This window comes from Typopeltis vanoorti, chromosome 5 (genome assembly GCF_054136105.1).
Source record: "Typopeltis vanoorti isolate ZY-2024b chromosome 5, IOZ_Tvanoo_1.0, whole genome shotgun sequence".
Classification (NCBI taxonomy): Eukaryota; Metazoa; Arthropoda; class Arachnida; order Uropygi; family Thelyphonidae; genus Typopeltis; species Typopeltis vanoorti.
The window spans coordinates 98,682,160-98,698,243 of record NC_143553.1 but is presented as its reverse complement, the minus strand read 5'-3'; the positions used below and the strand labels follow the sequence as shown (position 1 = coordinate 98,698,243).

At 36.9% G+C, this 16,084-nt stretch overlaps 1 protein-coding gene across 1 annotated transcript in view; it reads right to left on the bottom strand.

Moving 5' to 3' along the window:
- The window catches only part of LOC150106683 (H(+)/Cl(-) exchange transporter 5-like), an 89,034-nt gene that overhangs the window by 32,755 nt on the left and 40,195 nt on the right, over positions 1–16,084 (bottom strand). The window contains exon 11 of the mRNA XM_090393453.1: positions 7,228–7,313. Within this exon, the coding sequence (XP_090249579.1) occupies positions 7,228–7,313 (86 nt within the window). The remainder of the gene's footprint in view (positions 1–7,227; positions 7,314–16,084) is intronic.

Genomic DNA, 16,084 nt, shown 5'->3' with positions numbered 1-16,084 from the left:
ACAGACCTTTTAGAGATACATTGAATAGTGAAGTGAATCACTGTATCTAAAGTACTTTCCTTCGAGATAAAAAGATACTATTCTATATAATTCAGAAGCATTAATTTTTCCTACAAAAAATTCTATCCAGTGTATTTTTGAATACCCTTCGTGTAGTCAAATTTCAAGATGAGTAGCAGTCACACACACACACACACACACACACACACCTGTCCTTGTTCATCTACATATCTAGGTAATCCATCCTGATGCTGTTACTGTATTATCAATATTTAATTCTCAGTACTCAAAAGAAAGAAAACGGCACTAGCTCTTTTATAGTTTTTCCCTCAACGATGAAATTAATTTCAGAATATGTTATGTATACTGCGTACTACCACCAACTTCTTATTATTTATTATTACCAGTGTATTAACTTGTCATGTTACCACCCAGTCCTTTAAGTACCAAAGTTAAAATCCTGAAAACTGATACGAGAAATTTTTCGAATGCTAAAAGATCGCTCTCATTTCTTTCCAATCAGCATATTGTTAAATAGATCTAACTCATGCATTTCATAGAATGCAGTTAAAAATATAATAAAAATTACATTAAAATTGAGAAATATAAAAAAGCAAAGCAAATTACACAACAAATTAAGAACAGTTAACAAAAACAACTAATTATGGATAATATAAATAATATAAATTATTATTAATATAAAACAAGTATTATATTAATAGGAACTGCAAGTGTACGAGGATGGTCTGAAAAGTTCTCGGCCTAACAATGACAAAACGAATTTATAATTTCAAAATTATTTTTATCTTTCAACATAATCTCCCTTAAGACTAATATATTTATTCCAGCGATGCTCCAGCGTCATTATCCCGTCCAATCACCTCTTGATTCGAAGAAAAACGCTGACACAGCGAGGAAGAGTTTTAGTTTTGGGAAGAGATAGAAGTCAGAGGCAGCCAAATCTGGGGAATATGGGGAATGTTCCAACAATTCATAGTGCAGATCCCTTAATTTTCCCATTGCCAAAACATCTTTGTGGGCAGGTGCATTGTCCTGATGAAAGATGATTTTTTTCTTCTGCAAATCGGGTCTTTTTTCACGAATTTTTTCGTCTCGTCTAGTTAAAAGATCGGAATAATATTCCCCGGTTATTGTTTTATCCTTTTCAAGATAAATAATAAACAAAATGCCTTTAGCATCCCAAAACACCGATGACCTTTCCTGCTGATGGAACCGACTTTGTCTTCTTTGGCGCTGAACAACAGACTTCTGTCCACTGTTTTGACTGCTGTTTGGTTTCTGTTGTGTAATGGTGAATCCAAGTCTCATCCATAGTAATAAATCGATGCACAAAATCAGTTTTGTTCTTTTTAAAACGACTCTCCAACCACTGTTCAGAGATTTTCATGCAAGTGCATTTTTGATGTGCAGTGAGGAGGCGCGGCACCCATCTTGCGCAAAGCTTTTTCATTTGCAATTTTTTATGCAAAATATATCCTACACGTTCTTTTCAAATGCCTATAGTCTCAGCAATTTCACGCACTTTGACTCGCCGGTCATCCAATACCATATCGTGCACTTGATCAATGATTTCTGGTGTTGTTACACTTTTTGGACGTCCTTCACATAGATCATCTTCAAGGCTGGTACGATCACGTTTAAACTCAGCAGCCCATTTCGTACTCGTCGAAAACGAAGGACAAGTGTCCATAACCTTTTATGAACTTCGAATGAATTTCTTTTCATTCGAAGATACTCAATTTTATCCATTTCAAGGGATACAATTTTCAGACAGCTGTATAAAACAAACTACTTGGAGAATGACTTGCAATTCCACATGGATGCTTATGAGAGATGTACCAACTTAGAATAAAAAATCGTGCCACTAGTGTTGCCATCTGTGGTCGAGGCCGAAACTTTCCAGACCACCCTCGTATGTATGGAGAGAGAGAGAGAGAGAGAAAAGAAGGAAGACTCTTGAACTATAAAAGAAGTAAACAAAATGGAAAATGCGGAATACAGATTAAAAATGAAAAACTAAGAATAATCGAATACGATAATTAATATTACATTAGCAATCTAAAATATGAAGACTGCATCAATATGGGGAAAATATGACAGTTGTTAGAAACCATAAATGTAAAGTAGAAATCGAAGTAAAAATAATCGAGCATGGAACTGTCAGATAGTAAGTCGTTTAACTTCTTCATGTAGTCTTTTGAGTTAAGGATAACGGTGACATTCCCCTTGTCTGCTTTCATAATTATGTCACGCGAACGTGTCACCCTAGCTACCTAACAGGTACTAACAGTTCTTTGTATTTTGAAACCTTTTTTGCATTTACCTCTTTTTTGTACTATGCAAGCCTTGAGAAAGCTGGTCAGTTACTAGCGAAACCGGTAGGCAATTTGTAAGAGCTTAAGTACGTTGTAAATATATGGTCTATGTAACAATAAATCTTTATTTTGTAATACTTTATGACCAAAACATGTACAATTTAAATAGTCTAATGAAACACAAAGTTCGGTGCTTAGAAAAGGAAAAATGCAGAAAGGCCAAGCTATTGAACCACTTAACTTTCCTAAAAAGGTGTAGGGATTTCTCCATCATCCCTAAATTTCTTATGATCAACGGGCATATTAAATCCATACAAGCCAGAAGAATTTACCATAAAGCGTCATTGGCACTACTCAGAGAAAGAATCCAACACATCAGGTACGAATTGAATATTAGTGATATTAATTGCCGCGAATATTTTGATGACATTTCCAACAGTCTTGATTATACGACCTGGAATTATATAGACCACATGTTAGAACAGAGCTACGAGAAAACTTTCCAGTTCAATAAAGCCAAACAAATTAGAAAATTTAACGAACTGTACAAGAAAAAATACCAGACACACAATGGCCTCCCGGTTAACAAAGTGATCTTCAACCTGTCGAATCACTGCCTTTCGAAACATGAATCGGAGATTCTAAAAAAAGGTTTTAACTTTTCTATCACTCCTAATTATATCCCAAAAATGGACTTTATGTGTGGAATTGAAAAAAGTCTCTACCCACTACCACAAGGTGTAGCCAACGACATTAGATTCAAAAGCACTATCATCCTAGCAACAGCAAAACAAACACAACTGAATACCACTCCATATGATAGGAAAGCTATTGGGGGACTTAAGGAAGAACAAAGAAATAATAATTATGAAAGCAGACAAGGGGAATGCCACCGTTATCCTTAACTCAAAAGACTATAATCGAGCATGTTAATAAGATAAAATGTTTAGGAACAGAATTAAATAATTACAGCACTACGCAAAATGAAATACAAGAACAAGCAATAAAGGTCGGTAAATATAGAGATATCTTAATAGTCTTATCTGAAATAAAATAAAATCTATAAATCAGACTAGCACTAACATATGCAGCAGAACAACAAAAATTAAAAAATAAATGAAACTTCAGAATTGAAACACTAAAAATAACTGAAGATGTAACAATATTGAACGAAATTAGGAACATTGTAAAGTAAAACCAATACATGATTGAATCCGACAACGGAAAAAAAAAAAAAAGAACAGAAAATTTATATAAAAATTATATGATTATTATTTTAAAGGGGGGATGCTTTTAAACGAGGGAGAAGAACGTAAAATTGCAGATCCCTCTACAAATACATCTTCCTGGAGAATTAATCGCAGTTAAATGAATGGATAAAACTTTAAAGTATGAGCTATATAACAAGAAAATGTTGTGGAACCTATATAGTGAGAAATGCGATGAAAGGCATATGAACAGTATAAAGAATAGGCTAAGCGAGTGAAAACTGTGGAGAGGAAGGTGAAATCAGACTGTGAAAAGAAATTATCTAAAGAGATCAAGTCCGAGAGAATTCTTTTGCAAAGTGGGGAGTGAAAGGAAGAATGATTGTAGTAAATACGGACGGTAGAAAAGTGTTGAATGTGCAGGACACACATGAGTTATGAAGTTATCACTTTAACAAGGTAGATTCTTGACAGATCCATTAGTTCTCTGGAAGTGGTGACAGATCAAGATGGAAAAATAGAAGTAGAATAGATAAAGATATTAAAAATATTACAAGAGCTTGATTCCAACACAGCAGTGGAAAGTAATATAGATTTGACTATTTCGCTAATTTGGTTGTTGAGTCTACACACAAACATGATTCCTAATAAGTTGAAGAGGGCAAGATAATTCCATTATACAAGAATGGGATTAGAACTGATGCAGCCAATTACAGACCAGTCTGTATTTCTGGAATAGTTATTAAAGTATCGGAGAAGCTGGTGAGAAATGGCATTAGGAGGTGGTTAGATAACACTTTGATTCTTTATAGAGGACAGTATGGCTCCTTTAAAGATAGGTAGGTCTTGCTTTATGAATCTGCTCGCGTCTTACAATAGAGTAATTGCATAGTTGGATAATGGAATAGATAATATACTATGATACTCTGGGATTACACAAGCTCAATGAGATGGGTATGCAAAATGTTTGTGAGATGGACTGGAGATCCTTTTCAACCCTGAAAGCTGACTCGAAAAAGCTGATTCTATAGAAAACATTAATGAGTGTCTTCTGAATGTTTCTAATGCAAGGTTATGCATTTTGAACTGAAGACAAAACAAGTATTATATTAATAGGAACTGCAAGTGGGCAATGAAGCCAGAGACGGTAATAGTAGATAGTAAGTTACAGACGAATTGCTAAGGTAGTTAAATCATATGGGATAATGCAATGTTAAAAAGTGCACGAGCTTGTATGACTAAGGAGGTTATGCTCCCGGTTTACAAGTTCTTGATAAGACTAAATTTGGACTACCGCGTTCAGATATGGTCACCTGCGTTCTATGGAGACGAGGAAACGTTTGAAAACATTTTAACACTAGCAAAGTTACCTGGCCTGTAGAACTTTGTATATGAAGACAGACTAAAGGGATCTGGCATTTCAAATTTAGAAAGAGAAGCAGAAAGGAGATATAATTAAAACATACAGCTGATTTGCGGATCTTACAGTCAGTATAGATACAGAGAAAAGTTTGCAGCTCATGGCAGGTGCTGGAAGAACTCAGTCATCCCTGATTGTGGCCAGGAAGATGTACGGTCAAGTTCTTTTCATGACATGTAGTGAGTAAATGGAATAAACTGCCAGCTGACATTGGAAGTGCGTCTTTCGAGAATATTTTCAAGAAGAGGTAATAAGCACCAAGATATTTCATTACTTAAAGGGGCTTCTCTCTCTCTCTCTCTCTCGATGAATTCATAAATCCCTGGAGGTGCATATGTAATAATAATAATAATAATAATAATTTCATTTCTTATTCTTATTTTTCAATGTGATTTTAAGCTAAATAACCGCTTGACTTTATTTTTGCCTTTTTTTTATATATTTGTTCGTTGATAATTTCGCGTTGAACTTTATTGCAGCAGTTTTAAACAACTAGAATTATTTCATCGAAGATTCACATTTTGCTGTCCATAACTTGAAAAGGCAGCGATCGTTTAATCTGAAAGTTATCATGTTTATCAAGTGCCTGCCAGCTGGAACTCTTCATCTGTAAGTCAGGCTTTACAGATGAAGCTAGCAGGTGAACAGCCGCTCTTTAAATACTTACTTTTACTTTTAAAGGTGTTTCAGCTATTGACGTGTAATGCCCTTCTCCATTGCGAACGATCATTCAAGGAACCTTCTTGCAACCTTCTCCACGTACGTCGAGGCTCTCCTCTTTTCCTTCTTTTTGGTGGTGACCAATTCATCACACTCTTGAGCCATCATTTGGAGTAACAACTTGGTTTCTTGCGAATGGCTCGACTCCATAACATACTATTCAATTGGTTAACAGCATTATGGGCTTGTTTACATGATCATCTACATCTTTCTCATATATTCTCGACTTATGAATAACAGATCCTAAGTATCTAAAATGATCTTCTACTTTGACTTTACCAACTAGAAGATCTGAATCTCTGCCTTCTCTACCAACCACCAAATATTTTGTCTTGGTAAAATTTACTTTTAGATCTCTCATACTGTAAACATAAACCAATCATAAAGTCAGTGTCATCCCGATCTTAAGAAATGATCATTTAATCGTTAGCAGAATAGTGAATGAATGACGCTGTTTTCCGTCTCAATTCTCATAGTGCTACATGAGGCATTCCAACGTGCAAGAACTGCATCGAAGTAAATTTTCAACAAGGTTGGTGACATCCTGCATCCTTGTTTCAGACCTTTAGATGCCCCAAACTCGGTTGATACCAGCCCTCCACACGTAACAGTTGCTCTGCATTTTCTACATACGCTCTTAATTAAACTGATGATTGAATAACTCACATTCATCTTCCTCATCGAACCCCAGCGTTCGATGAGGAAGAGGATAGGAATGCTAATGGGAACTGAATCATAGGCCTTTTCAAGGTCTACAAAAATTAAGTGTGTTTCTTGTCCTTTGGCAACTTTTTTCTATGATCTCTCTCTCTTTTGATGAAAATATTATCAATAAAATATTTCCACCTGTTCATCTGACACACAAAAGGCAATACTCTTCTCTAACCTTGCAGTCAGTTCTAATTTTACTTAACAACCTATGCATAGAGGCCATCACACTAATTCTGTAATTGGAAGGATCATTCTTATTATCCTTTTTAAAGATGGGAGTTCAACATGATAATGACCAATGAACGCTCTTTAAATAACAATTCTAAATAAAGTGCAGCAAAAAACAATTAGATTCATCTTAACCAGGTTTTGTCTAATCATCCAACTTATCTTTAGGCATAAAGCACGATAATTAATCTTCATTAAATTAAACACTTTTAGATTGCATAGGTTTTCACTGACTTTTACTGATTAAAATAGTGGAGTTGTTCACTGATATATACATGCATTCGCCAAACAAATGGAAAACTTCCAAGTTACATGGTCTTTGGGTTGTAAAACACGTCAACAGATACAAATGTCTTTCGCAAAAGGAGCAGTCTACAACCATGGGATAATACTATATGTTATGTAACTGGAGAGTAAAAATCTGTGACTTTTAGATATTAAATCGTTCTTCAGTGAATGGTATGTTGTTATTTTTATTCAAAATACTATATAACAGTCACGATAGAGTTCAGTAACTTTTAAGCGAAACTATAATCAAATGTTCAAATCTTTTACAGAATATTAAATGATTTCAATGAAGATAATATCTCAGAAAGCTACTTACTTAACTAGATGATCCACTACAATTCCAACAACTCGTCCGATTATTGCTCCCATAGCCAAGCTTGGAACAAATACCCCTGATGGTACCTAAATAATAAAAATTAAATAAATATTTAGTATTTGATTAATACTAAATATTTTTTAGTACATTTTATAATTAATTATGGAAAAAAAACTGGAATTATTCCGAATCATATTTTACCAGATAATGACTGTAGACCAGTGATTCTCAACCTATGGGCTCTCACCCTTTGAGAGGCGTGAAATATCTAAGGGGGACGAAGAAAGTGGAAATCAAAGGAAAAACTGAAAAGCTATTTTATTGAAACAAAAGCATTTACTGAAACTATTTATTGACACAAAAACAATATAAAAACAAAAACATAAAATACACTCGGAAAATAAAATAATAAAATGTACAAAATCAATTATATTGAATAAAATAGTTACGCTTACGGGAACATATCAATATTGCAAAATATAACGAGCAACTAATTAAAACTAAACAATAACAATGAATCTAAAAATTAATGGCTTCCTTGGGCCTGTGTTGCGGAGTAAAGTTCTTCATATGATGGTGATACATTGATATTGACACTCTTAGTTCGCTTTCTATATTTAACTGAGTTCTATATTTTGTTTTTAAGGCAGCCATTGCAGAAAACCTGATTTCACAAAGATAAGATGTTGGAAATGGCAAAAGTGCACGAAAAGCTATCGACTTTAGTGCAGAAAAATTCATCATCAACACCGGCCCAAAATTCAAACAGCGATTTAGATGCAAACTGTCTTTTGATTTCGCCGCTTGACGTGACGTCTATAACTAGTTCCTCTTCATCAATTGAGAAACCTTCAGGGGTAATTTGGAATGGGTTTCTAACCCACTCGTACATTGCCATTATGTTGTCGTCGGTTATAAAATAGTTTCTAAAATTCTTCGTCAACATTGTTTTCAATAGTAGCAAATAAAACTTTGATGTGTTGCTCTTCTGCCTTGTAGGTTTTGATAAATTCTTCTATATTTCTAATTTTCGTTGCTTCACCTTTTTGTTCCATAACTCTAGTTTTTTATAAAAAGCAGTAACTTTGTCACTCATCTCTAAGATATGTGTATTTTTTTCCCTTGGAGTGGCAGGTTTAATATATTTGGTTTCTCGAATATGTCCACCAAGTAGCTCAATTTCATCACAAATAAGTGGTCTCTAAACTTCTCTGCTTCTTTGTGATTTTCCTCTTCGAAGAAGATTGCTATTTCCTCTCTTAATTCGTAAACACGTTGTAAACATTTTCCGTGTGATAACCATCTTGTCTCGCAGTAAAATAGTAATGCTAAATATTCCGCTCCATCCACGTCTTTGCAAAGTTCAGAAAACAGTCTTGATATTAAGGGTCTCATTTTACATAATTCACCACTGTTATATCTGTTGTTAACACAATTTTTAGACCAAGACTCATTTACAGCAAGAGCTTCTCTATGAATCATGCAATGTGCCCAAATACATTGCGGGGATTTTTCACTCACAAAGGCTTCTAAACTTTTAAACCTTCTAGATATAACTCGAGCACCATCAGGTGCAAATTCCAACATAATTTTTCCACTGTATGTTTGCCTGTTCAAAATATTGGACGATTTTATCGTCCAATATTTTGAACAATTCAGGTGCTGTGGCTCTTCTTTCTATTGATTTACAAAACAATAACTCTAACTGCTGATAATCCATCGCAAAATCGAATATAAGCAATTAAATTACAATTCTTTGGCTATCTGTTTGCCTTGTCAAGCTGAATTGAGAATAATTGGTCACAAAGCTTCGACAAAAGTTGTTGCCGCATATCTTCACATATATCACCTATTCGCCAAGCAACAGTATCCCTTTCTCCAAGCATAGTTTCCACAATATCAATCGCAGCTGGCAGAATTAGGTCTTCTCCGATAGTGTGGAACTTTTTTGCACCTAGCTATTTTATATGCAACTTTGTAAGAAGCTTTATTCAATGAAATGAAACGAATAGACAAAGCCCTTTGGTCGGAAAGACCTGGGTTCGATTCCCGTATATATACAAATGAGCCTCTGTAGCTCAGTCGGTATAGACGAAGCCTTTCGTCGGAAAGACCTGAGTTCGATTCCCGTCAGTGACGTGATGAACCTTTATCTGGTCTCTTTCGACTAAAAGTGTTAGTCGGTCTCATATGGAGGTAGGGTTTTTATTCACCCGGAAACTCGGGTTTTTCGACCCCAGAAAACACGCAAACCTGCCCTGAACACACGCACATCTACAGACATGGGAGGCACAGGACTAACCACCTTATCCTCGATACAGTAGCGGTTAAATAGTATGCTATCTCATAATTCGATATAAAATAGAGAGGAAAAGTGCAGAAATTGTTGACAAATGTTATTAACAAATCCATTTAACAATTCCCTTTTCACGCAACAAAAATATATCACTCTCCAATAAATTCAGTGATATTTATCCGTCAGTTTCTTTAATCACTGAGAATGAGTTTCTCATTAATATTCCGTGACATACCAACGATCTCAGAAGTTGGCTGTAAAGACCAAATAAGCAACAACCCATTATTCCTAAACATCTAAAAAATGAAATAAATAATAAAATAGAATAAATAATATATGGTTTTTATAGCAAGCTGACATTAATTGTGTGTGTGGATTACCATTATCACAGCTGAATGCGAAGAAATACACAGATCCACAGTAATAGCAATCTGGCCTGTGTTAGAAATACATAGCTTTTGCAATCCCAATTTTATTAATAAAGGCAGTAGAAATTACAGTTTTTAAATGTTTGCACAAACGCCATGAATATATTGTTTTATTTATTTTAAGAGTGCTGGAGTCAAAGGGGGGGTAGTTACCATAGCGCAAAGCAAGACAACTTAGGTTAGCTCAAAGCAGACGCTTGGAGGAAGAGACAGGGACAACAAAATTTCTCAAAGTTTTAAAGGGAATCATCGAAATCCAGACCTGAAGCAGCGTGTTCTTTGTAAGAGTAAGTTCAACTGAATCAAGTCAAGTTTAATTCACCATAGGTATTAAGCCCGTCTTTACCCTTTTTACCCATATCATTAATAAACCCAAATCGTTTTATTAAACTTAATTCAAGGGAAAAATACATTAAAGCGTTTTTAGTCAACATAAAAACATACCATCTACTTCACAATCAACGATAAGGTCCAATCATGGTACTAATGTCTTATAGGTTTATAACATTTCGTGAGTAAAATTAACAAAGAAAAAACATTAGACATATATCTCACTTGCAGCATTCACTGATATTAGCGGATTTTAAAATAAGTTTATAAAGGATGCTCATTTCATCGCACATATCTTAGTAATCTGTAGATATTATGTGGTCAGTTTATAAGACGCATCGCATCATCCATGGAGAGAGAGTATCATATCACTCACGTGTTCGTTCCAGTCTATATAGAGCAAACTGTAATAATCGGCCAACACGCAACCTAAGTGACTTTAAGAGCAGTATGATATGATAAGATATGACACGCCAATACCAATATCACGGAAACTACTATCAATAGTGTACCAGTAAAATCATCCACAAAGGAGCAGTATACTGTCTTACCGAATTCCGCTCTTGTCAGCTAGAATAAAAAAATAATACTAATAATTGACTGATCCACCATAAGCAGTAGCAACAAACAGTGGTGGTGAGATGGTTTGAAAGGTTTGCTTGGCTTTCTTCGGGCTCACAGTTCATTCCGCTGATAATAGTTACATCCAACAGACTGCTCCATATAATAAGGCGCATATCGTTCGGCATGATTCCAGAGACTTGTGATTTTAACGTACTTCACTGACATTCTCAACAAGAAAAGCTTAACTGAGCACCTAAGGGATAAAGTTAAATGAACTGTTAGCAATATAGATTCGAACAGGAATTCGAAAAAGGAATTGGATCGTTGTGAGACGGACCGAGTGACCGGCAAGTGATATTTGTTGTAAATGTGTCCTGAATACCACGCCATTAAATATCAGTGCTCTTACCCAAAAAATTCAGAGTCCTGCATAAGTGCCGGTAAGCGTTTTTATTATTATTATTATTATTATTTAACTTTAGATACTTCACATTGATAGCCATGGAAAAACAGCTAAATGAGACAATATTCGAAGAGGTATATAGAGAATTTATAAGACTAGGTGAACTACTTAACAATTGGCAGGGAAAAGTGAAACTTTACAACACGTTTCCCGCGGAAAGTGTCACAGACGTTGTCGCAGAAGATCAGTTAGAATCTTCTGCGACACGCAAAAAAGCGAAAAACAACAAAAGAACCGCACAAAGACAAAGAAATGGAACAGGATGCTTAGGGTTCGGACGCCGCTATTTCTCACAAAGAAAATGTGCCTCCGATCAACCTTAGAGAAAAGCAGAGATGGGCAGCTTTAAGATCCACAATGTCCAATCTGCAAATTGGCTTCATTAAGGCCAAAAACATGGATGAAGGCATAAAGATACGGCCACCAACAGTGACAGACTATAGAAGGTTAACCAAAGAACTGGACGATAGAAACATCCAGTATCATACCTTTGCGCTCAGCTCGCAAAAAAATTTAAAAGTGGTCCTTCGTGGTGTCAGTGAAGAAATCAACACAGCAGAAATAGCTGCTGACCTTAATTCTCAGGATCTGCCTCCAGTCAAGGTCAGCAGAATGTACAAAGCAGACAAGACTCTAGTGCCATTAGTCCTAGTAAAAATTCATAAAATTTACAAAAATATCTACAACTTAAAAACAGTCTGTGGACTCATCGTCACACCTGAACCACTCCGGAGAAGATAATCTTCTGAGCAGTGCCACAGGTTTGGCCATGCCCAGAATCTATGTAGAGCAGAATATAGATGTTTGAAATGTGGGGACAGCCACCCAACCAATACCTGCACAAAGCCGAGGACCACCTCGGCCAAATGTGCCAACTGCGGTGGCCCTCATCCTGCGAACTACGAAGGATGTACTCAGCACCCAAAGAACAGACGGATGGAGGCAGTCAATCACAGTATAAGAACACACCAGGGGCCCAGGCATCAAAACCGGAGAATCAGCGACCACAGTCGGAGACCTCCAAAAATAGAGACACCCAAAAGCAAACAAGAAGTTATGCAGATGTGACCCGTACAAATAGACCAATACCAGAACAAAATCAACCAATAGTACCTAAAAATGTAACAGCTGTTATTACGGCCTCACTAGCAAACATGCTACAAGATCTCAGCCTGTCAAACCCTACTGCAACCTCCACTAAAAGATTTCTTCGTGAAACTCGGGTCATCCTCACAGCTCTCATAAATGAATAGTAACAAACTCATTCCAGCATCTCTTCAGATCACTGCATGGAATGCAAATGGCCTCAAAAACAAAATTCTGGAACTCCGAGATTTCACATATAGGTATCAACCAGATGTTATATTAATCAGTGAAACTCATTTAAGACCCTCAGACAATCCTAAAATAAGAAGTTATCGCCTATACAGAAACGATAGATTACTCTACAGAGGCGGCGGCACTGCCATCTTCATTAAAAATTACATTAAGCACCACTCTGTGAGCAACCCTTCAATCACTAACCTTGAGATCACAGGCATGGAAGTAGTCACCAGCTCCGCTGGCAAACTGAAAATCTAGTCAGCTTACAACCCTCCCAAGAATCTCTACTACACTCTGACCTAAATGCCATCTTATGCGTCAGAGAGCCCACCATTATAGCCGGGGGATCTGAACTCCAAGCACCCTGCGTGGAATTGCACAACCACCAACAAGAATGGTTGCATCCTTTCCAATTACTTAGGATCAAGCAACGCTGTTGTGGCAGGCCCCACCGAACCAACTCATCTCAGTACGTTTGTCACTGCTGACATCCTGGATATAGCTATCCTGCAGGATATCAAACTTCAGTACAGCATCATATCTATGGATGAACTATCATCCGATCACAACCCAATTCTACTACAGCTGGGAAAACAAGAATACTTGTCTCCTCCTTCTCACTCCTACATAGCATGGGAAAGACTGTCTACAGCACTCAAGGATTATATTGGACCTGTTCCTCACATATGCACAAAAGAAGAAGTAGAAACTGCAGTTACAAATCTCACACAACAAATTAATTCTGTATAACAGTAGCTACCTCCTACAAATCTGCCCGCAAGCCAGATCGTTTGCCTGACGACAAAAAGTTATCCTCTATTTCACCTTAATACCAGCTACACTTCATCTGGGGACTACTGAAAAATATCAAAAACAAAGACAGATTCCCTTCCCCCAATATTCTCTGACCAGAGCCTTGCTCACACAGATGTTGACAAAGAAGAAGTTATAACAAACAATTTGGAGGAGCAATGCGGGCATTCGTATGAAAACTTTGACTTTGATCACATATATAAGATTCACAGCTAGGACAGACACTCACTCAAACTTCCCGACACCAGCACGGACCATATTGCACCAACATCACCTGCTGAGATATATGACATTATTAAAAATTAAAGAACAAAAAAGCTCCTGGGCCAGGCGGCATTACTAATCGGGTGATCAAACTTCTTCCCCGAAAAGCAGTAGTGCACCTGACCATAATTATAAATGCAATCCTAAGTCTTCACTATTTTCCTTCCACCTGGAAACTGGCCGATGTAATTCCTATACATAAGCCAGGCAAGGATCCTCACCTGCCTCAAAATTATCGTCTAATCAGTCTCATCTCCAACCTAGGCAAGATTGCTGAGAAGGTCATCCTCGCAAGTCTTCAAGCCTCAATAAATGAACTAGACATCCTTCCTAGAGAGCAGTTCGGTTTTCGGCAATACCACAGTACTACTCACCAAATCCACAGAATAGTGGAATACATTACTACCAGCTACAACTGGCGTCAATACACGGGAGCTGTTTTTCTTGACTTATCCAAAGCATTTGACAAAATATGGCATTTTGGATTGTTACATAAATTTATCTCAACTGGTATCTCAATGAAATTGACACATTTAGTTAGTTCATATCTGCAAAACAGGACCATGCAAGTCAAGATTAACGGCACTACCTCATCTCAGCGACCCATCTTGGCCGGAGTGCCACAGGGATCACTACTGGTTCCTTTGCTGTTCTCTGTATACATGCCTGATATCCTGCACAACCCAATGTCATCCATCATGGCCCTGTATGCAGATGACACAGCATGATTAGTCAGATCTCTCCGACCACATTTCGTTACTAGAAAACTTCAAGAAAACCTTCTAAAATTAGAAAGATGGTTCTCCAAATGGAGACTGGAAGTGAATCCCCTAAAAAGTTCAGCTATTCTCTTCACAAAAAGGTCGATATCTCCTGTAGGAGACATCTTATTATTCAACACCAAAATTTCCTGGCAGACGGAAACAAAATACTAAGGTGTCGTCCTCGACAAAAAATTAACTTTTAACCAACACATCAAGGCTACATGTACAAAGGCATCTAAAGCCATCGCTCAGATCTACCCCCTAATAAACAGAAGCAGCAAGCTAAACATCAGAATCAAACTGCTTTTATACCAACTGATGATTCGTCCTATAATTACTTATGCTTCTCCAGCCTGGAGCCACGCCTCTACTACAAATATTATCAAATTGCAACGTGTTCAGAACGAATGCTTGAGAATGATCCTAAACGCCCCATGGTTCGTCAGAAATCATCAACTTCACCGAGATACAAATATTCCTTATATCTTCTCCTTCCTACAAACTTTAGCTGCAAAGTTCTTCCTAAAGATGTCCACTCATCCCAATGATGAGTGGACGTCTTTAGCAAGCTGTAGCCTATGAGCCTACGGATACATTCAAACACAAAAGACCAAAAGCCATTTTAACTTCCTTCAGTAATGTATAATCTCCATGCCCATTCTGGGCGAGCAAACTGCTCATAATATTTTCCCTCACTGTTACCGTAACAGACAACGGGGAATATGAAAAGCTTTTCGCTTCACCTCTTAAGTCATAAATGTCAATTGTCAGATTCGAACAGTTCGATCTGTGGCGTAGAAGGCGATAGTTTGAATGGATCATCATCCCTGTGGACGCTTTCTGCATCTCTGCATTCATAACCTAATAAGCTGAGGCAGATCTGTGTGCCAAGAAGAGCGCATAAGCTATTCTTGCAAATACCTGCTTATTAGCGAGAATATCATATTCTCGCTAACAAGTAAATATACCTAATAATTGGCTTCGTAGTTCGCACCAGCGAAAGTTCGTTGTGCAACAGTACCCTCTCGCTGTCATGTGTGTAATTATGCGATCCTGTTCAAATTCTTTGTAAAAATCAAAATATACAAATGAAAGAGTTAGTGTGAACAAACTCAAGCCTAAGAAACAGCTTTATTTTCTGTAAACATTCGTAAACTTTTCTGAGTGCAAACGAAAAGTTTCATGACAAGAATATTTCAGAGTACCAGGAATGCGTTGCAGACAGTCGAACAAAATATTTAATTGGTCTCGACAACTTATTATATTTTGTAAGCTAAGTTTGCTTTTCTTAGAAGAAAGATGGTGTTGAATGCGATTAAACGTACTAACGGTATGAAGTAAATATTTGAATATTTACGAATTTGAGTCTCTCCTGGCGGAAGGCCAATAATAACGATAATCTTCTTTAAACAAAGAATATTGATGGAGAACGTTATACAGTACTGTTGAATGGCAAACTTTCAAGTGGGGGAAGTAGGAATCCCAGCTTGCAGGAGTCTAAAACTATGCATGATAAAATGGGCGCCTTACATGACGTGGCATTCGACGCCATTTTATCACCGCACTGGATGGTGGAATGGATGTTTACTCACTCTCCAACTAACAGGCCTAT